At 41.2% G+C, this 26,382-nt stretch overlaps 1 protein-coding gene across 1 annotated transcript; it reads left to right on the top strand.

The window, feature by feature from the left end:
• Positions 1-2,789: 2,789 nt before the first annotated feature.
• Positions 2,790-22,667, top strand: CROT (carnitine O-octanoyltransferase). Its single transcript, XM_084280065.1, has 17 exons — positions 2,790-2,865; positions 3,581-3,704; positions 8,024-8,148; positions 9,075-9,256; positions 9,432-9,556; positions 11,883-11,991; positions 13,896-13,989; positions 14,080-14,205; positions 14,656-14,757; positions 15,371-15,454; positions 15,551-15,658; positions 15,895-16,025; positions 17,374-17,497; positions 19,526-19,604; positions 20,368-20,461; positions 20,588-20,707; positions 21,730-22,667. The coding sequence occupies exons 2-17, from the start codon at positions 3,590-3,592 to the stop codon at positions 21,848-21,850; spliced, it is 1,839 nt and encodes a 612-aa protein (XP_084136191.1). The 5' UTR covers positions 2,790-2,865; positions 3,581-3,589; the 3' UTR covers positions 21,851-22,667.
• Positions 22,668-26,382: the final 3,715 nt, after the last annotated feature.

Below are 26,382 nucleotides of genomic sequence, written 5' to 3'. Positions count from 1 at the left end.
TGCTGAAATACATATATAAACATATATGGCTTTACCAACTGAAATTCTGTCCTCCAGAAAGCTATCTACCCACCCCTTTACTTACACTTAAAAATAAATAAATAAATTATGAAATGATAGAGAAGCTTATTTGTGGAAGCCTTGCAGTTGATGTGCTCATAGCTTCACTAATGCAAAATGACTGAATTTTAATATTAAGTCACACAACATACATCCCTAATTTTACTACCTAGACCTTACAGGTTGTTGAAACTGCAAATACAAAGGCCATGTGGATGTTTCAAAGGTGAACGTGGAAAGGAGCAACATAACCTCCCTTTCTTTCCTACTGTTTATGCTGTCATAGTTCTTCTATGGCACAACTGCATAACTTTTGCTCAGGTTTTTGAGGAAACTGTTAAACCGAGAGAAAGAGCTATGAGAAAGTCCATAGAGTAGCTGTGAAATGTAAAAGTAAAACTGGAGGTAAAGGTAAAGGCTGCTGAGACGGGGCCAGGCAGCAGCTCAAGGATCCAGAGGAAGGACATCAACATGGAAAGATAATAACATCTTGAGGGAAAATATGAGGTGGGAGATTGCAACATCAAGCACCTGTCACGGGGAGCAGTGAAAGCTGACTCTTTCCCATCTGACTAGCAAATACTTTACAGGTTGTTAACATACTAATATTAATTTAGTAGGTGATTAATCCCAGCTGTCTTTTGTGTGTGTCAATCACAAAGTAACTGCTTCACATATAACTGCACATAGCAAAAGGTGACTGAACAAAGTGACCCAGAAAAGGTGAGACAGTGAGATAGGTAGTGGGAAACCATTCTGGCAGCGCAGGCAATGGGGAAGCAACCAGAAGGTGCCATTGCTGCAGATGGAAAGAGGAAAGAAGTGAGGGAACAAAGCAGTAAGTTTGGAGGATAGCAATGCTCTCATTTTGCCATAAGCATGGCAGGTTATGTCACAGAAAATATTTTTAAATTGTTGCCAAAGGCCATGAAGAAAATAAAGAAAGGAGATGAGGTGATCCCTATTATGCCACCTTCTGTCTTTAATATTCTGTCTTTAATCTTCCTGATCTAAAAATGTACAGATCTCTATAACATTTTTTTTAATTAACAGCAGATTAGGTTCCAGTAACAATTCAGCAGATGAACAGTTTCTTTTTTTGCTTTCCTAGCACCTATGATAGGTGTGCTCCTATGCAAATGCAGTAATTAAGAATGATAAAAACCAACCAAACCAAACCAACATCTTCCTATTTCCATCTCTACGGTCATAACAGAGTATTAGAATGTCTGGGTATTACCTAAAACATGTGGATAGGAAAGTTTCTGCTGGGGCCCAACTTAGATAAAATCACAGCAATTCCCATAGCTATAACTAAAGATGTTAAAGCAACATTTGAAAAACTTGCCATTTGTGATACAGATTCTGAAAGAGTAGTCTTTCTTATTTCCCAATTACCAGTGCTTCAGTGGCAAGAATAATCAAGATTATGCAACAGCAATTTGACGTTTTCTATCACATACTGACTTCGCTAGATTCATTCAAAGATAGACTTAGTTGTGAACTGAAAACTAACTAAACCTTAAGTCCAGATAAAAATAGCAACTGTTACTACAACCCCCCTGCTAAACTGCATTTTCTTCTTCAAAAAATAGCATTATACATTTGTTCCTTTGCACAGGCTATTAAATAGATTTTAAATGAAAATATGTTTTCCCCTGATTCTAATTTCTGATTTTTGGACCTTCCTGGTAATCAGTGAAAAGGATCAAACATTTAGTATTAAAAAAAAAAATGTGTGACATGAAAGGGAGGGCCATGGGGACCTGAAGTCTGCAGTCTCTGCAAGGGAAGAGGGAACCAGAGTAGGCTGCAGCCCTCATATGGCCTATACTAGCAGAGACATCTGAAGCCTCAAAGGGATGGAAGTAATAGGGGCTGCAATCTGGCCAAGGTTATACAGGGTTTCTGTAAAGCTCCCGAGTCTCTGCCTGGAGGTGGTGATGGCAAGCCTCTGGCTACATCCTCAGCCTAGTCCAAACCTTGCACCGACTCTTGCATGATGCAGATAGCCTAACACACATCTCCATCTCCTGCCCTCATCCCTAGCCCAAACTGCTTCTAATACTACTTCAACCTATCTGAGTGTTTTCTAAGGAACCTGGAAGCTTTTCAGAGGGGCCAGGTCCCTCAAGCAACAGTGGGAGAGGGAGAAATCTCTGCACCAAGTCATGTGGTAAAGCATTTGCTCAAGGACACAAAGGGCTTCTCTAAGTCCCACCCCATCTCACTGCTGGTGGCTTGTGCTTACCCTACTCCTATGGAGCTTCAAGTCAGACCACACAAGCCTCTCCCACACACCATTTTTAGCAAGTGATAGAGAAGCCCACCAGTCTAGCTAAAAGAAACATCCTTGCAGACTCCTGAGCTCCTCCCCATTTCTAAAGCAGCAGGGCCACTTACCCCCAGGCCAGGAGCCCACAGCTCGGCTCAGGCTCACTGGGGATGCCGCCAGTGTTACAATAACTGCCCACAGGAGACATCAAGTGGTGAAGGCTGTTACCCCCACAGAACCCGAGGGCACACGCAAAGGAAAAGCCCCTAATGCGTCCCTAGTTGCTCTTTCTCCCCTGTCCTTTCATTCAAATTCCCCTCCCAGAGCCTACAGCGGGCCCAGAGCACTAGCGAGGCCTCTTTCTGCTCCCACCCCCGCAGAGCCACGGCCGCTCTGGTCACCGCCTCCCCACAGCCGCTCCGCCCCGCCCGGTTTCCGGGCCCGCTTGGAAGTAGGGTAGAGGTGAAGGCAGACGGCGAGCCAGCCAGTGAGCCAGCTGAGGCGGAGGTGACGGGACCGTCTAGGCCAGGGTAAGACGTGCTGCACGGGGCGAGCGGTGACCTCCGCCCGCCTTTCTTCGTCTGGGGGCTGTGGGGCGGAGGGTCATCCGGCCGGCTCAGTTCGACTCGACTGTCTCCTTAGTATCAGGCTCCAGCTCCATCCAGTCGGCCTCTCCCTGGCAGCTCCCTGGGGCGGGCCCTGAGCTGCTGTAAACATCGCGGTGGTGCGGCAGCGCTCCTGGGCCCTGCTCAGCCCTGTCCCGCTCCGCGCTGCCGTTCCGCCAGGCGGGGAGCGCCAGAGTAGGGAGGGCGCGGCGGGGGCTCGGGCCGCTCCCCTTCGGCGTTACTGCTGCGGTGGGGGCTGGGGTGGGGGTCCGCAGGGAGCGGCGAGCTGCGTGATGCCGGGCTGGGCCGGGCTCCCCGTGTGAGTGGTTCCCCCCTTCCCCAGTTTTCCGGCGTAGGTTTGGTGAGAGTCCCGGGGCTGGCTGGGGAAAGAAAGCAACAGGCCTCCAGTTTCTTGGTCGCGGTGTGTCTGGAGAAAGCATCGGTAGGCGCCTGGCCGTGGTTTCCCCCTTGTTGTGTCTATGCCTCTTGCGGCTTCAGGCCAACAAGAAAACCTCGATCCTGGCTTTCCCAGCAGATCCTTCCCTGATACGTGTCTCTTACCATGTAACTGGCTGGGGAGAAAAATGGTCTCATCTGTCTCAAACTTGGGCTTTCTTGATAATCTCTTAACGTGCCATAGGTCTGTATCATGGAAAAGCAAGTGCTTGAATCCTCGGAGGAGCGAACGTTTCAGTACCAAGATTCACTGCCTTCCCTGCCTGTACCTCCTCTTGATGAATCTTTAAGTAAATACCTTGATGCAGGTAATGACTTCATACTGTTACAGTAGCATGGTGTCTTCTTGTAACCAGGCTAACCTGAAGATGTTCGTGAAGTGATTCATAGAGTCAGTGTCTATCAACTTAATTGGGATGGTGGATTCAATTATCAACATAATTGGGATGGGGGATCCAGACGAGTCTAATGAAAGATACTTCTCCATCTACAAATTTTATTTTGCAGGATTGCTTTGATTACTTATGAATGTGTTTGCCCAGGATTTTTGTAAAAAAAAAAAAAAACCCAAAACTTTTTTAAATGCTTTTCTTTCTCACCAGCACTAGTAGGTGGAAAGGGCAGGAAAAGGCAGTGGTGGGCATTTTTGGATAACTTGTGCCCTGAAATGTTTGCTCTCAAAAGAAGATAATACAAAAATTTGCACATCAATGCACATGTGTCTAGCCATGCTTATAAAGCAGAGACAGCTGGTTAGTTCTTTATTACATCAGGCTTTGCTTTGTTGGGGGTGACAAAGATACATTGCCTAGTATATTTGTCCCATGTTTCTTTAATAATTTTCAGAACTCGGAGACATTAAGCCCTTTTTTCTGGAACATCTGCTTTGTGTCTTGCTATCTTACCTGTAATACAGGAATACTGAAAGAGTACGACCAAGAGTGCTATCCTCAGCATAAATTTAGTACAGCAAAATTTCCGTTTCCCAAGAGAAATCCTTAAATTCCCTCTGAGTTCCCATTTATTCTAAATGTAGTGGAAATGGCCCAGTAGATGGTAATAGGTTTTCTTTGTTGTTCCTTCATCATGTCATCATGTTTTGATGCAAAATGTTTCTGAAATGGTGAATTTAGAGAAAAAATGTTGTGTGTGTGTGTATGCGTGTAAAGAAAGCTTTCTGTTGTAATCCAGACTAACTATATTTTTGCTGTAGTAGTGAACCTGCAATAACAGAATTGCCCTTTAGAACCGACTTTTGTAAACCTAGCTTGCTCTCCAAGCTAATAAATAACTCTAATGGAGTGATAAAATCTTGACAGTGAATTTGTTTGCTCTTGCTTGCTGATTTTGATCTGTGTTTTCATAAATAACTTACCACGTTCCCCTTTTTTTCCTTGCTGAAGTTACTTCCTACCTACTGGTCCTTGTACATGTCATTTTATAACTTTGATCATCATTGTTGATCTACTTTAGTCTTACTGGAGGATGGAGGAAAGCTAGTCCAGTGTTTTTTTTGTTCTGCCACAGTCTTCCCTTGTACAAACCACTTAAAGCCAGAATGTGCAGTGCACAATTCTAGATGCTAGCTTGGTGATTCTCATTGTTTAAGCTCTTTGTTTCTTAAGCTCTTTGTCTCTGAAGGTGAGTGAAGGAAGGGAGGTGCATCTGAAGAACAATTCAGAAGCTGCAAATGACCATTCATAGATACTGTGAGTCATTCCTTGGAAGAGCCCATCTTTTATTGGTTGGAGAAGGAATCCAGGCACTAAACATTAATTAATGTGCCTGTTGGTAAAGCACTTGTCTGTTTAAAGCCAGTCAACTGGAAGAGCTGGACAGAGTATATCTCAGAAGGTGCCTTACTTAGGGCTTTACTGTAGCTGCCACTGCTTTGGATTCAGGATGACTAAGCTTGAGCAGAGAAGGTGGCTGTAGCCATGTTATTTAGCCTTTCAGCTCAGCCCAGAGGTTGCAAGTCAGAAGCTTGGACTTAGCCTGAGACTATGAAAGCCCAAAGCTCCAGCTTTCCAACAGGGTTCCTTAACTATGCAACTGAATATGTCTTCATGGATAGTTCTTGTTCATGGATGGAGCTGATCTGTGCAGAAAGGAAGACAAGTCCTGTGATCCTGGAGTAAGTGGCAAGAGAGAAGTTTCACTGAACTTCAGTGAGAAAGGGGATGAGTTCTTCTCCTTCCTAATAGTGTTCTTTCTACATCTGATCAAATAGTTTTTAAATGGAAAGAGTCTCTCATCATAGAATTCATGTAGGTTGGGCAGGGTTCATCTAGACTGGATCCCTGCTCAAAGCTGGTCCAACCACAGTAGGTTGCTCAGGCTTGCTTAGCTAGGTTTTGTCTCTCTGCAAGGATGGAGATGCCACAGCCTGCCTGGGTGACCTATGTTGGCGTTTGATCACTCATGATTGTGGGAGTGGGAACAAAAACTGAACCAGTAATGACAATATCCCCTCACGTTTTCCTTCTCAGAAATTCCCAGTGTTCCAACTTAAGTCCATTTTTTCTTGTACTGTTGTGCAACTCTGAGAGGAGCTGTGCTTTATCTTAACTATGCCTTTCCACTCAGTTGTTAGAGTGCAGTAAGTCCCTTTCAGTCCTCAAGCTGAAAAAAACCTCAGTTCTCAGCCTCATCTTGTCACCATATGCTCCAGGAACCAGGGCACAGTAATTTTGCCTGTTTTCTTTCGTGTGGGTATGTTGCTCTGTCATGACTTTGTAATTTGAATAGAAGGATAATCATTCTCTCTTGAAATATTTTGTGGTACTACGGTCACTCAGTCTTTGGGAAATCTGACTGTTGGACTGCCCTCAGTCTAGGGGTAGTGAACACTGTAGACTGCTAAATGGTATAGGTACATGGCTCCTTCTCACTACTTATTTCTCTTGTGTTCAGAGTTGATGGTGATTCAATTCAAGCTACATATAGGTATTGTTTATATTGACTTTAAGGCGGCTTTTGGCACATCAGAAGTTTATGGGTTGTTTGTTTTTTTTTTATTTTAAACTTCCTCACAGATGAAATGCACTAGGCAGTAGACAGTCAAGTGGACTGACAACTGTCTCGGCTGCTGGGCTCAGATGTTGCGATCAACAGTACATATTCCATAGACCAGTTTCTGATGGTGTACCCCAGGAGTCCACTATTGTTTAGCATCCTAATTAATGAGCAAGATGATGGGACAGAGCACACTCTGATTTTATAAATAGTACAAAGCTGAAAAGACTGGCTGGTGCTCCAGATGGTTGTACTACCATCAGAGAGAGCTTGACAGGCTGGAGGAACAGGCTGAGAGAAGCCTCGTGATGTTCAGCAAAGAGAAGTGCACCCCCACACCAGCACAACCTGGGACTGGCTGGCTGGAAAGCAGCTTTTACATGCAAGAAAACGTTTTTCTATTGTGAGGGTGGTTAAGCACTGGAACAGGTTGCTGCCAGGGTCTCCGTCCTTGGAGATGCTCAAAACCCAACACAGTCCTGAGTGGTCTGCTGTAGCTGTCCCTGCTGAGATGAGATGTTGGGCTAGATCTGTGAAGAGGAAAAAAGGAGGGGTTGCAAGCAAACAATCATAATTGTACCAAGACACAGGTGTGAGGAAGTAAAATTTTAATTCTGCAAGGATAGTTTAGTGTTGGGACACCTTGCCCAGCTGAAACTCACAAAAGCCGGGTTAGAGATGATACAAATACACGAGTACAGAAAATTAAACAATCCTTCCTTGTTTTTTAGCAGCTCCAAGTAGATCTCAGGGTTAGTATTAGCAAGGCAGACAAGAAATTAACTGACAGCAGTGTCCAGCAGCCTTGAAAATGAATCAGAGCTTGCTGAGTAGGCATTGAATCAGTAGAAACTCCTCCTTCCCCCCTCCCCTTCTGTTTGCCACGACTTCACAGTCTAAGTACAAAGGTAACAGCAAATGTTACATACTAGGTGAGTATAAGAAGACTATGCGATGTGCCTGTATGGAAGCTGTTAGTGACCATAGATTTCACAGTAAGGGCTTTAAGGAGGGTGTTAGATTAGAGAAACTAGTAGTTTTGAATATGCTGAAAGTAGCTGAGAGAAATCCAAAAGTATTTTAAAATCGCTGTCACTTAAAGGCAGGCATGACATGGGGACAGTGAAGGAGAGAATTGATTGGCAAGGTGCTTGTAGACTATGAATGGACTTTTGAAAATAAAGGCAAGTAGTTTATGGTTGGTGCAGTAAGGTGGCAAACATGTATGGCTCAATGTATTGGTTTACAAACAAAGTTCTTGTAAATTTAATTATTCGGTGTGTTTTGTGTCAGTTGATGGAGCTATAGAACTCCATAATCTTTCCAGCTACAGTTATAAATACATTGAGTTTAGATGTCTATTAGGTATTTCAGGTTTTCAGTAATGGCTTTCTTTTGCTAACATCTGTATTTATTTAAAAGTATGCATTATGTTTTATTAGAATGCACTGTGGTTTATTTGCAGATTTTTTAAGAGGTGTTTTCTCTTCAAATGTTTGTTTTGGAAAAATAAAGTTTGAATGTATTCATTCTCTTGTCTGTGGACATCTTAATCTTGGAATAAATCTCACTATGCAGTTGTCTTTAAAATAAAAACATTTCCTTTTTGTAGTGAAGCCATTTCTAAATGAAGAAGAATATCGAAGAACTGAGGATATAGTTAAAAAATTTGAAAATGGGATTGGGAAAGAGTTGCACCAGAAACTACTGGAAAGAGCTAAAACAAGAAGGAATTGGGTATGTGTTTAGATATGTAAGAAATCATAATGCATCTTATGGAAAGTTGATCATTCAGGATATAATTTTGAGAGCCATTTAGCTTTTTTTAATCTTAGGATCTCTCTTATAGCTGCCACCTGGCCCGTGGATATGAATACATTTACTTATATATGCATGGTATGTTTTCAGAGCTGAGTGGCTGAGTCACCTGAAATGTTCACTACCTGAAATGTTAAGTTACCTTGTAGGTTTTGAATGCTCCATTCCCCTGCTCTTTACCCTGCCTTCTCCCTACCTGCTCCTTGTTCCACCCACCCACTCCCCACCTCCCACCCAAAAAAAAAAAGAAGAAAAAAGCTAAAAAGTAAAATTTAGAACTTACCCTCTAATTTTCTTGCCTGAAAAAAGCTTTGTGATAGCACTTAAAATTGTATTTCAACAGAGAAAGAGATACAAGGGTGCTGTAACAAAGTAGAATTCATGAGAGCTTTGTAAATCTTAACATGACATACTTGAGCGGGGATTTTCGGATGATAGAAAAACCGCATCATTAACTGTCCGTCCCAGATCCTCTCTCACACAAATCTCCTTTTCTTCCATTCTTCATGGAATAATCTGTCTTACATTTGTGGCAGCCACAGCTGACATCTGCAAGAGTTTAATATGACGAATATCAGGGAAGAACTCTTCATTGTAATTTATAGTTTAATAGTCTTAAGCAGTATTGAATTTTATTTCAAGCATAAAAATCGAAGAGCTAGATGGTTTCTTACCCGTAGCAGTTACTTTTGAATCACCGTCCTGCCTTCTGTTATATAGGAATTACTATTAAAAAATAATCTGAAATTAATTAAAATAAGAAATAGTAAAAAAGGCAAGCAGTTGATTATTAAATAATTAATGACTAAAGCTTAATTCTGATGCTAAATGTTTTTCATTTTCAGCTGGAAGACTGGTGGCTGAATGTGGCTTATCTTGACCTTCGCATAGCAACGCAAATACACTGTAATATGGGAGGCCCTGGTCCCTATATTGAACACTGCTGGCCACCCAAAGATGGCACACAGATAGAAAGAGCATGTATAAATATATGGCACACCTTGAATTTCTGGGATCTATTACGAGCGTAAGACTTCGAGAAAGAATAATTCATTCTAAATCTTAATAATCTGTATATGCTTCAGTAACTAAAACATGTTTATATTCATTGACATGCATTCTGTGCAGTAAAAGATGTGTTTGTCTTACCTTGATTTACTTGCAGAAGTGTTTTTTAATTTTGGTGTACTTGTTTACCACAGAGAGAAAGTGGCTATAGAGAGATCTCGGGATGATGTTCTGGACATGAGCCAATTTCGAATGCTCTTCTGCACTTGCAGAATTCCTGGAGTTACCAGAGACTCGATTGGCGGTTATTTTAAAACAGGTAAACACAAGCATGTTGTGGATTAACATAAGCTAACGATTTTTTTATTAATGGGCCAATGGAGTGGTCATTTTAACCATAAAGTACTTGCCTCCTCAAGCACTAAATCAGATACTGGTTGTTGAGTGCTTATGTAAGGGAGCAAAGGTGTCTAATCTACAAATGTCCTTTTTGGTCCAATATTTAGTCCTTTCTAAATAAGATTAAAAGAAAGTTCTGCTTCTTGAAGCCATTCTCTTAAACTCCCAACAGCAGGATCAAGAACTAGGGTGAAAGTGTAATGTTCTTACGCATTCTCCACTAACAAATACTATAGTATTAGTAACTGACTAACTGAAATTGTAACACCTTTGTCAAATGCATTCTGATGTGTCCAGAGTTGTTCAGTGGTGTCGCTCTAGATAATATGGGAAATGTGCATTCACCTAAGACTCAAGATTTGAAGCAGCAGGTTTGTCTTTCTCATAGAAATCTCCATACCACAGGATATGACATGGAAGTGCAAAGCTGAAGGCAAATTTCACCGGTTTTGTCTTAGCATTTAATTTTAAATACCAAAACATAGAAGAAACATTCAGATCGTGGAAATTCAGTGTTCTATTTTGATCACATTAAATAAGCAAAGCTGTTGTCCTGTGGAGATGCAGCTTGACGTTCATATCCCTTTTTCCACCTTAAAATGTTATAAGAACTTTACGAAACAATCTTGCTTCGTTCGTTCTTTTCCATGCTGTGTGCAGTACGTGATACCCATTTCCATGTAGTTTGTCTGCCTTCAGGAGAAATATTTAGTCCAGTTAGTTGTCTTGGTTCTCTGTGATTCATGGAGAAATAGGAATGCCTCTAGAGAAGGATTTGGGCTATCAAAATAGGAAGTTATCTAAGATAGGCAGAAGGAATTGCAATCTGGAGAAGGATCTTTTTTTCTCCTTTGGCTATAGAGGGAACTTGACAATGGTCTAAACACTTGAAGTAGTATTCAGATTGCAGAGTAGGCCACCTAAAATTTGACAGTTAATGTCAGCTTGGAATCAAATACCACACTAACAGCCAAGAGAGCCTGATGAGTGGAACCTGGAAAGCTATTAGGTTGACCCTGCAGCAGACACCGTAATGAGTGGGTAAAGAGCTCATTAGGTGTCATTAAGTCTATTGGGTCAATCTCTACCAATTGCAGTGAGATCTTAGACACTTAATCCTAGGTATGTTAACTTCTAAACTTAATTCCACCCCTTGCTTTAGACGCCTCAGGTTAGGAGGAGACTACCTAAAGTAACTGAATTTTATGTCAACCCTTCTGATTTTTGTTAAATTAGAAATTCATTTCATGATCTGTGAAGGTGAGGTTCACATGAAATGACAAATTCCTCAGTCTAGAATGTCTTTAATCGGGTATGTATTGAATTGTATTATCTTATTCAGAAAGGGGGACCATAAAGGTAGATGTAAAAGCCATATAGTTAAGATTTAGATTTCTGTGGATGCCCATTCAGTTAAATGTGGGGAAAGCAGCATACCTTTCTTTTTCCCAGGGTGGAGAGATGTAGCAGTTTGATAAAATGTGACCACTTTTCTTGTGATTTTGACATCTGTTTATTGTCAGAATCTTTTCCAACTTCATTTAGTCTTCTTTCCAGATATACAGATTCAATAAGGCAATCCTGTGTAAGTGTACCTGGCCTAGTGTGGGCCAGTACTATGTGCATTTCTGTATAGTGGCCAAATTGGCATGTCAGTGCTCCCTTTTCACAGATTTGCAGATTACAGATTAATAGTGTATCTTGGGTCTTGAGTTGCATAACTGAAACTGAAGGACTCTGACAACTGATGGACTTAGTCATCTGTGAAGTGACTTAGCAATAGGCTTGCTGCATTACATTCATCCCTTTAAAAAAAAACAAACCCAACAAAAAAACCCCTACAAAACTACACAACAAACAAACCCCACCCAAACAAAACTTACTCAATAGAGAAGTATTGCTAGATCAACTTCAAGCAAGCAACACTCCTTTTGCAGAGGGTGTCCCTGCCTATAAGATACACAAATAAAGAACATTTGCATCTAGGTAGCGACAATGACTTGATGTAGTTAATAAAAGTGAAAATTATGTACTACTTTATATTTTCTCTGATAGCTTAAAAAAGCAAGATCATGCAACTGGATTTCAAAAGTTACTTTTTTTTCCTTCTTTCCTGTTTATAACTGTATGAAGTCTGTCCCGTTTTGAACAAAATATGGGTCTGTAGGACTTGCTGTTTTTCTTGTATCTCACTCGCTTCATCCCCATGGTTGGATTTCTATGTTTTGTTTTTTGTTTCATTTCAGCAACTGAAGGTGAATGCCCATCTCACCTGGTAGTCCTGTGTCGAGGTCGAGTGTTTGCATTTGATGCTATACATGAAGGCAGTATGCTGACTCCTCCAGAGATTTTCAGGTTTTCAAACTCCCTTGTTTCAATGAGCTGTCCTATTTAAGTTACACACCAAAGAGAAACTTTCTTTTTCTGTCCCATTCATCCCAAAGAATTAGGTGAGAGGGAGGTTACAGGTTCTCCTCTAGCTGAGGGTTTGGATTTGAGCAAATTCTCCTTTAGTAGATGGCATCTTCTTGCCGTGAGCTATAATGATTATATTCTGTTGTAATGTACCCATAGAACATCATGTAAAAGGGCTCAGTGAAGGTGCTTTGGTAGGGAACATCATTCTGTGTGAAAATTTCTTGACATGGAATTATTAACTTTATAAGTAATATAATTTGTTTCAGGACCAATTCATGGTGGTAGTTGTCTCATTGCTACCTAATCAGTGTCACAGATGAGGCACTACTGTCACACTGGCATGTTGATTTAAATCAAATACACTTGTGGTCAATTGTCTCAAGAATAGAGGGTGAGTGCAGGGGAGTCCAAAATTGCAGTATACACTGATGGACTCTGCTGGCTCCAGCACAGTGCAGCAGCATTTCACTTCCATTTCTTGTCCTTGCTCTGGACTGTGACAACCAGCCGTGTTTGTGCCCCTCTTCTTATTCTTGAGCTGCTGCAAAGGAAATAACTTGGTTCTTTAAACAATGAATTCAGTACTAGTGCAACTGGCAGTGTTTGAAGTTTTTCCATGCTGTATCTCTTATCTCCCAGTAGCATGCAGAGGTACTAGCTTTTCAAATTGGCAATACAGTTGTGGCCACAAGGTGTTACACTCTGCTGGTTGAACTCTAATGTCACATACAGGGGTAGTTCAGCATAGGTCTCTTGAGATGCATACAGATCCCAAAGCAATCGCTGTACTAAAGAGCAGCTGTGCATTTCATCTAGAATAACTTGCTGCTTTTCTCAAAGGGCTGTTCATAGAACACAACAGAAGACTTTTGTAATTAAAAATGGCAGAAGGTGGATGGCCAGATTCCTTAAGCAAGACAAACGTAGTTAGAGAGACTCAAAAATAGCTTTTTTTAAAAAAAAATCTTCAGTACTTAAGATATTTCAACACAGGTATTTCTAATTTTTGTAGCTGTATCTGTTAGATCAAGCAAGTAACAAAGAAATGAATGGCTGGAATACAGTCAGAAACCCCTAAAGCTTTCCTCCTGCCCATAGGAGGGGTAGCTTGGTTTGGGTTTGGTGGCTGTTTTTTGTTGTTGTTTTCTATAATTTCATCACTGGTGTCTTATACTTTGAACAACTGTGTAACTAATTGGGAGTAGTGAATCTTAATGAAGGACAAGTGAGATTAAACACCTTAAACTTGTGGAGTTTCTTTAACACTTAGAACAGCATGTGAAAAAGTGAATTTGCGAATTAAAAATCAACTCTCTGTTAATGGCTCTTCAAAGGGAAGATATAAGGGAAAGGCAGGAAAGGGAGTATCCTCATGTAGTTCAGCATCTACATTTAGGATGTACTGCAGCTACTGTTCTGCTTTAAGTTTCAGGTTTTATCTCAAATTGAAGTTTTGCTCTTGTACCTGATTAGTTGCTACAAAAGCTGCAAAGCTGCAGTATTGCAGATGTTTACTGCTTGGGAAAGTTTGATCTGCACTTGATGTCTTAAATCTAGTTTTAAATTAAGTGGATAATAACACTTTAGGGTTGCAGTTGTTTACATATAAGCTTGTACTGGGCTGGTAGCTGCAATTTGAATTAACCATTAGTGACCAAAACTGGAGCAAGTCTAAATTGCCTTTAGAGTTTGAAGGAGCCAATTCACGCTTCCTGAAACTTCACATTAGCTTGTGAATGTGGAACTAAAATTCCAGCCTGGCAAAACAGGAGTGACTGTTTTGACTGTGCCTTTTCTCAGTATGTTCTTTGTTAACTTCAGTTTTTGAAATTTTCTTAAAGGCAGCTTACTTATATACAGAAAAGATGCCATAGTGAACCAGATGGACCAGGAGTGGCAGCCTTAACAAGCAACGAAAGGACAAAATGGGCAGAGGTGGGAATACTTCAATGCTTTTCTCATGAATGAATTGTGGTTTTCGTTGGTAATGTGTAATTTCTCTTAGTTTTGTCTTTTGTTTTCTAGTTACGTGAATATTTGATTAATCTGGATCCAAAGAACCTAACTCGTTTGGAAAAAATTCAGAGAAGTTTATTTGTGGTCTGCCTTGATGATTCTAGTCCTCATGCAACTCCTGAGGACTACTCTGAGGTAGCTAAGGATTTTTGATAATTCTTGTCTGTTCTTCTTTATATAAATTTTCTTCTACATATATGCAGAAGTAGCACTTCTTGCTCTTTCAGAACTGAGAAAATGAAGCCGACAAATACATAGATCATACTTCTTGTTGATCTATAGGAATACTTAAATTGTTTGCACATTGGAAGTGGGAATGGCTGAAGTCTGCTTTCATTGTCTTCTTTTAGTCCTTTGTCCTTCAGGGTCCTCAAAAATGGAGTAATCACTCTTTAATTTAAAAACTTGGGTTTATAATCGTGCTTCATCTTCAACTGAATGAACATGTCTTATCTCACGGTGAGGTTTTACCATCTTAACATAGGCTTGATTTAGTTGATAGTGGTTTCAGTGTTTTGGTTTTAGTTTAGTTGGTTTTAGTTTACACAGTGTTTTTTAAAACCCAGTGTGTAACTTTTGCTTTAGGTTACAAGGCTGGGGCTAACAGGTGATCCGACTGCCCGCTGGGGAGATAAATCCTACAATAGCATATTCTTTTCCAATGGAACCTGTAGTGCATTCTGTGATGTAAGTTCAACATTTCCCCCCCTTACAGACTTTTAAAGTATTTATTTACTAAGTTTTGCCTTTTGGAGTATTGTTTAAATGTTTAACGTGTTCCTCTCTGGTATAGCCTTGTTTACCAGGCACTTGGCTTGGCAAGTTCCAAAAGCAGTTTGCTTTCACAGTGATATTATGCCATCCTTGAACTAAGAGCACAAGATCTGAAATCATAATATTATTTCTTGAAGTATTTAATGAGAGAGTTCCAAAGAAAAAAAATAACACTGCACAAGAAGGCTTAAAATGAACTCTTTCTATTTGGTAGCTGTTTGACAGCTGTGCTTTTTGAACTCAGATTTTTTTTAAAGCTCCATGTTGAATGGCCACCAGGGCCTAAATCGTGCCTGAAATCTGCTTTTCTGCAGCGGTGGTATGTTGTGCCTCCCTATACAGCTGCACAACAGTCAAAACAGGGTGGACGTGTAGTAGCTCTATATACATTGTAGAGCTAGAACAAGTCCAACACTGTACAGTACAGCTGTTGGTCTGTAAGAAAGAGTGGGGTAGGAGAAAAAATGCAATTTGAACCTCTTGCAGTTATGTGAATAATGTGATACCTTGTCTTTTATGGTTTTAGCATTCTCCTTTTGATGCCATGGCTTTAATTACCATGTTAGCTTATGCTGAAAAGAAGACTCTTGAAAATGAAGGAAAATGGAAGGTATCTATCCTTTGAACTTCCAAATGTATTAGTCAGTGACTTTTCTTTTGGATAACATTTTCTGTTTTCTCTCTCTTTTTGTCTGCCTCCTCCCAGGGATCAGATAAAGTGAGAGAGATGCCATGGCCAGAAGAACTTGTATTCACAGTGGATCAAAAAATTATCAGTGAAATTGGATGCACTAAAGAATTGTATTACAAGAAGGTGGAGTTTCTTGCTGCTTCTTTTAATTGTAACTGATTGTTTCTTTTCTCCCCCTTCTATTTGTGTGCTTTTAGCTGGCCTTTCTCCATGCTGGAGAACAGGGATGCATGGGACTTAATACCGTGGTGTTAGTTGTTACATCGTTGGTTTATGTTGAATGTGTTTTATTTGAAGTGAACCAAGTTGTGGTACTTGCAGTTTCTTGACTTCTGTATTTTCCTCCTGTGGTGTGGCAGGTATCTGACTTGCAGCTAGTGAATTATGCCTTCACATCCTTTGGCAAAGCATTGATTAGAAAGAAGAAACTTCACCCCGACACGTTTGTGCAGCTGGCCCTTCAGCTGGCGTATTACAAATGCCACGGACGGTAAGAAGATCTCTGTACCTAGATTAGGAATGGAAGAACTAGTGTTTGAGTAACAAAGTGGATCTGCAGATCACTGGGTCTGGAGAAGTGGATATAACGGCAGTGGCCTTCCCATGCCAGTGTGTAATTTGCTCTGGTGACATAAGAATGAAGCAGCACACTTGGGTCTTATTAAAAGTTGCACAGGGCCTTATTTTGATCTCCCTGAGGCTGGTGCTCTCGGCTTCGGAAGAACGGTGTCCTTGTGCCTGTAGGGTGTCAGGGTGCGTATGTAGTGTGGGACGGAGGGCAGGAGACAATCCGTGCAAACGTGGCTTTAGGCAGTGTGAAGTAAATACTTGGGCAAACACCAAATGCACGGTGGTTTAAGATTCTTCAGTGTCAAATAGTTGCACAAATGGAGAAGAAAGCATTATCTGTAACAAATAGCAGCCATCAGCAAAATTTAGTCTTCCAAGCCTGTAAAAAACCTCACTTTTTTAAACAAGATTAGGTGCAAAGCTTTGGGTGGGATAATAGAGATATAGATAGTGACCCTCCAAAGGCCTGATTGTACGTTTTTGGACATGTCATTTTATTTTGTATTATTGATAAAAGGCACCATTCTTCCTGGTATTGGTGTTCCCAAATTTCTGTTTGCTAACTAGCACTGATTATAGTTTGTGTAAGTCATTACTGACCTGGCAAGTGTTGCTTGCTTCAGAAGAGGGAGGATTTTATCATAAGAGCATGATGCTTAGTCACAAGAGATGCCTGTCTCATCATAAGCAAGGTTGGTAGATCTCGGTTTCCTGAACATTGGAGTAAGTTAATTGCCTGACTAAACACAAAGTGTAAGTTGTATATTCAGTGGTAGACTGTCATAGGGCTGAGCATGTTCCAGGTAAAAGCTGGATGGGTGTCAGTCTGTGACAGAGAAGGGTTTGAGCCTCTTCCTTATAAATGTGTTGAGACACACCGCTTATTTCAAGCATCTCTCTTAATTTTTGAGGTTTTGGGTGGTGTAGATAATTTCTTAAATGGGAATACATAGTGAAACTGAAGGTTGTGTAATTTCAGGTTGTTTTTTCTAGAAGCTGGTAAATCTGTAGTAGGCTCGAAATAGCCATGACAACCCAGTCTTTTCAAGGGATCGCAACTGACACTTTGTCAGTCACCTGTCTCGTAAAAGCCTGTAGAGTTCCCCTTGTGGCTCTCTCTTGTGGACACAACATTGTGAAGAAAATTAGTGGTCCACTCATACTGGTAACTGAGCTGGATGTGTAAGATACTTGGCCTGATGTTTTTATTCCTTAAGAGAGCATGTGGTTTTCTTAATGAGATGCTCCTCCCTCATTCTGATTCTTAGCCCAGGATGCTGTTATGAAACCGCCATGACCCGGCGCTTCTATCATGGCCGCACAGAGACCATAAGATCGTGTACTACAGAAGCAGTGGAGTGGTGCAAGTCCATGCTGGATCCTTCTGTCAATGTAAATACTGAACTGCTGCTTTAATCACAATGCTTTTGGAAGGCATATCATTTCAAGTGCTTAAAACTCCCTTGTCTATTGATTGTCTCATTGATGGGAATTGGCCTGTTTCCAGCGAGACAGATTGCAGATGTTGGGTTGTTTGAAGTCTGGCTCTGGTCAGTGGGGCTGATGTGAGATGTTGTGTGTGGGCTTGTTGCTTTTCTGTCCTGTTTACCTCTTATTTTCGAGAATGTAAGTGTCTTGAGTTGCTTTTTGAGGTGTGTGTGGGGGAAAAAAAATCAGTGTGAATGTAAACTTGGTTGCAACCAATGTGTTCTGCTGTGGGGTGGTTCTGTTTTATTTTTTAAGTGAAATCAGGAAATGTTAATCTAATCACTGAGAGCAAGATTGAGACCTGTTTGTGTCCTGCCAGCAAAAGGGATGTGTTCCAGAGTTTTTCTCTGAGTAGCTGAACTGGTGACCCCTTTTTTTTTTCCCTACAACTACCCTCTGATGCCTGTCTGGCAGAGCATTTCATGCCTTTCTTGCCAAGTGAGAGCTGTGCTAAAGCTCGTTCTGTTGTCATCACAGCACAGAACCTTAGAAATGAAGCAAGGACAAGACTTTTGAGACAGAGGCCTACATATTTTTAGGAAATTCAAAGCTTGTATTGTTCTGGGAAACATACAGGATTGTGGCCACCATGAAATATATGGGATTGATAATGACAGTCTCCAAGAACCTATTTTCCTGGTGTTCACTGGCTTCTTTTGGAATGTGCTGCAGCTTTAGAACTCAAAATTCTAGCCATTAGTTAAATCTACTTTCCTATTGCAAATATGGATTCCTGTTATTTCCCTGCCCTTCAGTTATCTGCTAACTAATTAGCAGGCTTCTGTGGCTAATACACAGAGAGGTTTGTTACTTCCAACACTAACAGTAGCCTTTTTCTTTTTCTTTTTGCAACTTTAACTATCATGTCCAAATACCTTTCTATTGCTATTGCTTTATGATGAACACTTGGGGCTTAAAAAAACCATTGAACCTGGTCAATTAAGATGCTTAAAAGTTTACTTCTAAGGTACTAGAAAGTACCTGAAGTTAAGGTACATTGGTGGGAAAAAATCCTCCTCTTAAATTTTCTTTTTTCCTTGGGGGGCTTGATAGCTTGATTTTTATCCAGATTGGGTGGCTACTGCCCTTGTTTCACATTCTCTGCTGCAGCCTCTTGTGTGATGACTAAAAGGATGAAGTGGGCTTTTCAGAAGAGAACTAGTAAGATCTTGGGGACTTGGAGATGATTCTTGGACTCCTCTACTGAAGCATGTATTTCTTTTCTGTTCTCCCTGGTTTTAATAAGGAAGTTTCAATATAAAACTGAAAAAAACCCAGCAGAGCTGCTGTCATGGAAGTAGTATTTCAGTCAGCATAGAAAACTTGTGAATGCAGTTAAGTGCCTGTGCATATTTTTGTTTTGTTTTCTGCCTTTGCTTCACAGATGATGATTTTTCATCTGTGTTTCTTCCTTTTTCTTCCATCATGAAAAGTGATAGATTAGACTGGGCTATTTCAGTTGAAAGGGATCTACAATGATCTTCTAGTCCAACTACCAGACCAATTCAGGGAGTGATGATCATCTAAATGCAACTGCACCTGCTAAAAGCCAGTGTGTTTCTAAGTGGTATGGTAGAAAGTTTTTTGGGGGTGATTATTGGACAGTGGGTAACTTCCATTGTTTCAGCTTGTTTGGGAAAGAGCATGAGGTTTAGAATACTGCTTAGTGTAAAGGTTATCCAAGTAACTGAACAGAGGTGCAGGATACAAATGAGCAAGTTGTCCTGAAAAAGGAGTTTGGATTTGGGAGAAAGAATTAGAGTTTCTAATGTACCTTTGAAGTTTCTCTATTTTCATTTACCTACAAGTTCCAGAAAATGTGAAAGGGTAAAACTTGCTGATCTGTGATTCCTGATGTGTCACTCACCTAGATTGTCTTTTCTTTCTTTTTTTCTTTTTTTTTTTTATTTCTGTCTCCCCCATTTTACACAGAATTATGAACGACTACAGCTGATGCAAAAGGCATTTGCAAAGCACAATAAAATGAGGAAAGACTGTGAGAATGGAAAAGGTACTCTGGGATCAGAAGCTTTTTTGGTTTTCTTTTTTTCTTGTGGGTGAAAATGGAATATTGCTGTATGCTAATATATTTTCTCTACTTACTTGTTCTTAATCTGAGTACAACCCCCTTAACACTTTATAGTTTAATTTTGAAAAGAGAAACTAAAACCCAAGTCCTTGCATCCTTCCTTGTGCCGCAACGAGATGTTCACTTTGAATAATAACTCACTTTTTCTGCCCAGCTAAGCATCATTTCAGAATACCTTCTGATCAAATATGTTCGGCTGGAAAGTGGGAAAATTTGTCTTTAAAGGCAGAGGAGAGATTTGGGTGAAAGTCCAACCCAGCCCTGTTAGCATGGTGAGCCATTCTATGACTGAGAAAGTAGCTGGGGAAAAAAACACCTGATGAACCTTCATACTGTCTCCATCCTATTTGGTGAGCTGTTGAGGCAGCTGTGGCCTTTATAGCTTTTTCACCTTGTTGACATAGTTGCCAGTGGGCCAGTTTCACTGCGTGGAACTCTTCCACTGTAGTCAGGGAGGAGGTTTCCTTGGGTTTTGTTTTCCACATGAACTGTGCTGGGTTTGTATTGCTTGGTTCGTTTGCATTTGGGCTCAGTGTTGCAAACCAAAAGTGGTGAAGGCCTCTTAGGTCTTGGAAATGTTTTTGTATGCTACTGTCCTTCAGTTGCTTCCTGTTACCTAGGCAAGAAGAAGCAGTGAAATGGGAAGTGCTGCTGTAACAATGTGGTATTTGCATTTACTTGACAGGATTTGATCGTCATCTTCTGGGTCTCCTGCTCACAGCACAGGAGCAAGGGCTGCCAGTGCCAGAGCTGTATACAGATAATGCCTTCACAGCCAGGTAATGCTACCCCCTGATAATGAGGACTTTGTTACATTGGCCTTCCATGTGCTCATTTCTAAAACCACCTCACTTTGTTTTCAATTATCTTTAAAACTGCTGGTTTTGTTTTCTGTTGTTTTGCAGTGGAGGAGGTGGGAATTTTGTCCTTTCAACTAGTCTGACTGGCTACACTAGGTTCAGTGGATGTGCGCTCCCTATGGTACAGCATGGCTATGGCTTTTTTTATTCAATCAGAGATGACAGGTAAGGATGTAACTTCATTTAGGGCATGGTTTTGTGTCTGTCACAAAGGGAAAGACAGCTAAGAACTAAAATGAGAAAGGAAAAGACAGTGGAAACAGTGAGATCCTGAGAATAGAGGCGTTAACGTTCTGGGAAAGCGTGTGTGGGAGGAAGGATGAACAGTGGAGGTGAAGTGAGCACTGAGATACTTAGAATAAGCAGAAAGAAAAGAGTGGGGAAGACAGAAGAAGGATGGAACAAAAGAAGTTAACTTACTTGAAAATAAGCTTTCATTTTAGCAATTGCTAATGTAGCATGGAAGGATGTTTTTTAAGAAGTAGCAGTTGACTGAGATAAACCAGGTAGGATACAGGTGAACACAGTGTCCATCATCCTTGGCAGTGACAATGTGTGTCTCTTGACTCAAGCCAGGCCTCTTTGATTTAACAAGGAGAGGCGAAAATATTTGGTTTCACTTCTCATAAAATGGTAGGATTTGAAAATATCCAACTTTGGGTTACTGGTTTTCTGGACAAAAACTATTGCTTCATTGGCAAATCCAAGAAACTACTTTGATTAGAAGATGTTGAGGGAACTTGCTATTTTGTGATTTAGGTCGAATTGGATTGTATGCAGATTAGATTCAGTTTGAGAATATAAACCATTTATGCTTTGATCATCAGCTCTTTTAAGATAAACTAGATAAAGATTTACCATTTTTTTGGTAAACAGAAGTGCTTTAAACTAGTTTCAGAGAAGAAATACATAATTCACAGTATTTTCAAATATAAGTGAGAAGATATGTCACAGTATGTAGAAATTGATTTAAATACCCATGTGTCTAGTTTCAAGATGTGTCAGTGGTATTTCTTGGTGATGGCTCTGAGGATTCGAGTCCTTTTTGAATGTTGAGACAGCAGGTTGATGTGGCAGTATTTGCTTCAGAACTTAAGTCAGTAATTTCACATTGCAGGGTGAGTTGTGTGACTTTTATCCTAGAACATGACAATCAAGAGTGGTAACTTTGTTGCTTTCTGTATTAGGATTGTTGTTACCTGTTCTTCTTGGAAGTCATGTCCAGAGACTGATGCAGAAGTGCTGTGTAGAACTGTGTTCCAGTGTTTTAAGGACATGCTACAGCTAACAGTTGCAGCCCAGCTGTGAGGTCGATAATGATGGAAAAGCCTTTGCAAGCTCCCAAGTTTTATGTAGTACTTATAAGTGAAACGTTACTCGAGAGTATTGTTATATTCAAGTTAAGACATTTAATGATCTGTGTGAAGTCTACCTGGTTTTATGGGATTTACTGTGGTAACTACCCAGTTAAGAGTTAATGTAGCCATTTGCAACGACAATGCAAGCAGTAGTTTCTTATCTATGTAGAACTATGCAATATTAAAATATGCCTCAACAATGCAAACATACTTGAGAGGTGAGGTGTTGGAAGTGGAGAGTTTATGGGTGATTTATATTTATGATCTTAGTAGTAACACGTAGAATACTTCGTAGTCTAATGGTACTCTTTATGCCAGCGGAGCACTTAACTGTAGATAAGAGTAACTACTTTATCCTCTTTGTTGATTATGCTTCCTCTTCATAGTGGTCTATGTACTAGAAGGGCTGCCTCCATCAGGCTGTCTGTTTTCTAAAGTTATCTTTCTTCTTTGCCATTGGAATTATACCAAATAAATGTTGTATCCGTGAACGGGGATGTTCCCACTACGCTTGTAGTAGGAGAGCAAAGTGATCTGAAGTATTTTGAGAATGGAGCTCTCAGCAGTAGGGACAGGAAACAGCATATGCACCCCAAATTCCTCAGTTTCCATCCACTAGTGAACTGTGAATGTCTGCTGCTTCACACTAATACTACACAGTTAAAGTAAGCACTGAATGCAGTTTACGGTTCTCAGGATTTAAGACTTGATTCCTCTGTTTGAGCAACGTTTTGTATTTTCCTCTTATAGAAATAAAATTCTTCTGAAAATCAGCTTTGTGTTGATTGGTTTATGGGTGGACTGTTCAATGCATGGCAACTGAATTTCATGAGAGAGATAGTCTTCAGAATGGATGTACTTGAGATCCTGAAGCACCCACGGTTTTCTCTTTTCTCTAGCATTTTTGAGTTTTTAGGGAGATCAGAGATGATTATTTTACAGAAACAACTGTCTCCTCAGGTAACGCTCAACCAGTTGATTTGCCCTCTGGAAGGTCCATTGCATTATAAATTTTTTTTTCCCCCCAAAGTAGCAAGAATAGAGTTTCCTTTTTTACTTCCTTCTGCAAAGCCTGATGCCTGAGTAACAGGCCAGGGTGTGCTATACTGTGTTTTGTTGCCCTGAGAGAAAGCCTGAAATACCACAGCTGTTGTCTTCCCTACCTACACTGGACTACTTGCATGTCCTGCTTCAGTGGAACCTGACACCCGTTTGATGTTTAGTGACTGATTTGAGGTCTCCAAGATTCATACGGAGTAAGAGTCCATTCTGTTGTGGAGTGCTTACTGTAACCCACTCTTCCTTCTCAGAGGTGAATGACTTTCTGAAATCTCTGTTAGTGAAGCGTGTGTCCTTATGCTGTGATTTCTGTGAGAGATCGGGATTTTGGATCATGATCATTCTGATACCTTTTTTTTTTTTAAATAAATTATACCTGATGGTTACAACCTTTCACCCCTCAGTTGGGTCAGTAAACCTAGTTGCAACACTGACAAGGACAGTTTGCTTTGAATACTCATTTGAAACCCCCTGAAGTCTGATGAAACATGTAATCTTGCATCTATTTGCATGTTTTTTCCATGATAAAGGGTATAATTTTGCATTTATTTGCATGCATGTTTCTTACACCTGCCTCTGCTGCTCTGGGGATTTCTGGGAGAGTGGACATCTTGAGAGAAATAGGGGAAAAAGAGAACTACAGCAAGTGTATCAGTGAGGAAAAGGGTGTTCAGTCTCCTGTCTATGCAGAATTTCCTGTTCTGCCTAGAAGAACAGAAGGCAGAAGTGTATCCACAGAGAACAAAGTTAAATACTGGGAGTTGTTAGAGCTACTGGTTATGTGCTGTGTATTCATTAATTCACGGGGTGGTGTTAATTTCCTTGTAAGGAGTAAAGCACTTTTGCTTCAAAATTATTCTACCGAGCTTATGCTCCATGGTCTGTGTGGGTCTGAAGTGCCTGACTGAAGGGAAGCACCCAGCCTCTTGTTCAGTACTTTCTGCTTGTCTGTTGCTCTGCACTCTTCCAGCTACACTGACTTACCTGAGTACCAATGCCACCTGGGTGATTTTAACAGTCTCTTCTCCTGCAGAGGTGAAGACCCCTGCCCTTCTAGCATCTGCATGATGGGATTGAGCAAATGCCTGCAGCCACTGTCACATCCTAGCTCTCTGCTTGTCCCTTGGGCTTTCTGGGGAAGGAAAAGCCCCCAAATTTCAATGTCTAATTATTAAGTCACAGAAATAGAAGTGCCATGTTTATCCATATTTACTTAGGAAAGCAGGAGTAGGCACTGTTTCTTTCTCCACAGTTGCAAGTTGGAAACGAGGACTTGTTTCCATTGGCAGTGATTGAATGAAAGAATGAGTACTGGCTGCTTTTGCTGCAACCTCCTCACCTGACCCCTCCTTCCATCCCCAGTGTGTGATGTTTTCAGCAATCGTGCAGTAAAACAGGATTGGCTTTTGTGAGATGATCCCAATCTGAGCTCTCAGCCACCGGGTATTTTGTGTCTTTGGATTTTGGTCATCCAGGAGCAAAAAATGCTGGAACTAATGTATTTTAATCCTAGTACTTCACAGATGGCTGGGTTTTGTTCATGTATCTTTAAGGTCATTAGCAGACAGGCCATTTCATGCCGAGTCTGTTACCTGGGGGAGTTACACATGGCAGTGGAGACAGGGCGATGTGTGCTAAAGCCTAGTTACCCTTCGATCAATACAGCAACATCACATGTCTCTATGAAACCTCCAGCTGGGTGAAGCTACTCTATTGCACCCCCTTTGTTTTTATTACCCTTGCTGAAAGAGCCAGTAGAGATCCATTTTCTCTGCTGTCTTGCTGTCAGTACCAGAGACACTGAGTACTATGCTGGGGAAAGAAAGATCCATTTCAGAAAGTAGTTGAAGATCGATACAATGAAAGGTTCCCACTTGAACTCCTCTTTGCCTACTGTACCTTATCTGGACATTGGCACCATCAGTTATAAGTTTAACTGTTATGCAGATACTTACTTTGCCTAAAATACAGCATTGATCTGTATTTCTTTATCCTCATGTCTTCTATCTAAAGGATAACTGATGAGCTATAGACTAAATCACTGTCCTCTGCCTGTGGGTGCACTGGGACATTGGACTCTTGAAGCCCAGATCATCTTTTTGTTCTGCTTATACAGTGCCTGGCATTGCAGAGAGCCCTAACCCAGGGCTTGGATTCCTCAGTACAATGAGCAACTGAAAAACAGTAGGCTAAATGTTTCTACCTTTACAAGAAAAACTGTATTGGTGTGCACTAAGTCTTTTCTCCAGAAAGAGATACACCACAGTTCAAGGCCACTCTCATGCTGTCAGACATCAGGAATTTACTACAAGCTTCAGGGAGAAGCAGCCAGAAGTTTTCTCTGGCATCTCCATCTGTTACTCTGAACTTGAGGCTGAAGTTCAGTTTGAGCTACAGGTACCAGGGGGGTTGGAACTCTATGATCCTTGGGGTCCCGTCCAACCCAGACCATTCTGTGATTGTATGTTTGATATGTTTTGTCTTTCACAGTCAGGACCGTGGTGGGGGCCAGATACCTGAGTTTGCAAAGTCCAATGGTCACATTTTTCTCTTGACTTTTATAGGAAGGATCCAAATCCTCTGAAGCCCTGACTAGGTATGAAATATGAATGTAAGTGAAAAAACAGATGAAAGATGAGAACACTTTATTTGGCAAGTAAAAAATTGTCCTACGAATGCAGAGACATCTATCTGCAGCCTTCAAGATCCAAGAAGAGCTTTTCAGGATTTAGGTTTTTTTTTTCTTCTTCTTGCCTTTACTCAAAGTTTACATACCAAGTAATGCACACAGCAAAGGTCAGTGGCCCCCCTAAGCAGTGCTGCTGTTCAATTTCCAACAGTTTCATCCTTACTGTAATTAAACTAAACCTTGGTGATACCAGTAGGCTCTGGTCAGGCTCATGGAGCAACTTTTCTCCATTGGATCTTGTTACAGTGTTGTGGTTTTAGGTGGCTGGTTTCTGGTGAAGAAGGGGGGCTGCAGAGATGGGTCCCCAAAGAAGCAGCTAGAAGCTCTCTGCAGGCCCCACAGAGTAAACACCAGTAGATTCAAGGCCAGAGTCATCGGTGACCAAGGCCGAGCACAGCACCTCTGGGAATCACATTTAGGAGGAAAAAATCTGCGAGCAGCTGCATTTTGCCACCAGAGGAGGGAGTGAGAAGATGTAAGAAACTGCAGACACCAAGGCCAGTGATGGGGGGAGGAGGCGCCCCAGGTGCGGGAGAGAAAGATGCCCGTGGAGAAACCCATGGTGGAGCGGGTGGCCTCTGCAGCCCATGGAAAAGGCCAAGACCCCACCTGCAGCCCGTGGAGGGACCACATGCTGGAGCAGGTGGAGACATACAGGAGATGCTGTGACCTGCGTTGGAGCAAGCCCCTGCCAGCACTTGCAGCCTATGGAGAGAGACACAGACACAGAGATG

This window comes from Gallinula chloropus (assembly GCF_964237585.1).
Source record: "Gallinula chloropus genome assembly, chromosome: 2".
NCBI lineage: Eukaryota > Metazoa > Chordata > Aves > Gruiformes > Rallidae > Gallinula > Gallinula chloropus.
Note: the sequence above shows the minus strand (reverse complement) of the source record. Positions and strands in the feature narration are given on the sequence as shown.

Coding starts and splice junctions, on each gene's coding strand:
- CROT (XM_084280065.1), top strand. CDS start 3,590: ATGGAAAAGCAAGTGCTTGAATCCTCGGAGGAGCGAACGTTTCAGTAC. Junction 13,990..14,079: donor AAAGGACAAAATGGGCAGAG/GTGGGAATACTT, acceptor TTTGTTTTCTAG/TTACGTGAATATTTGATTAA. Junction 17,498..19,525: donor TGCTGGATCCTTCTGTCAAT/GTAAATACTGAA, acceptor CATTTTACACAG/AATTATGAACGACTACAGCT.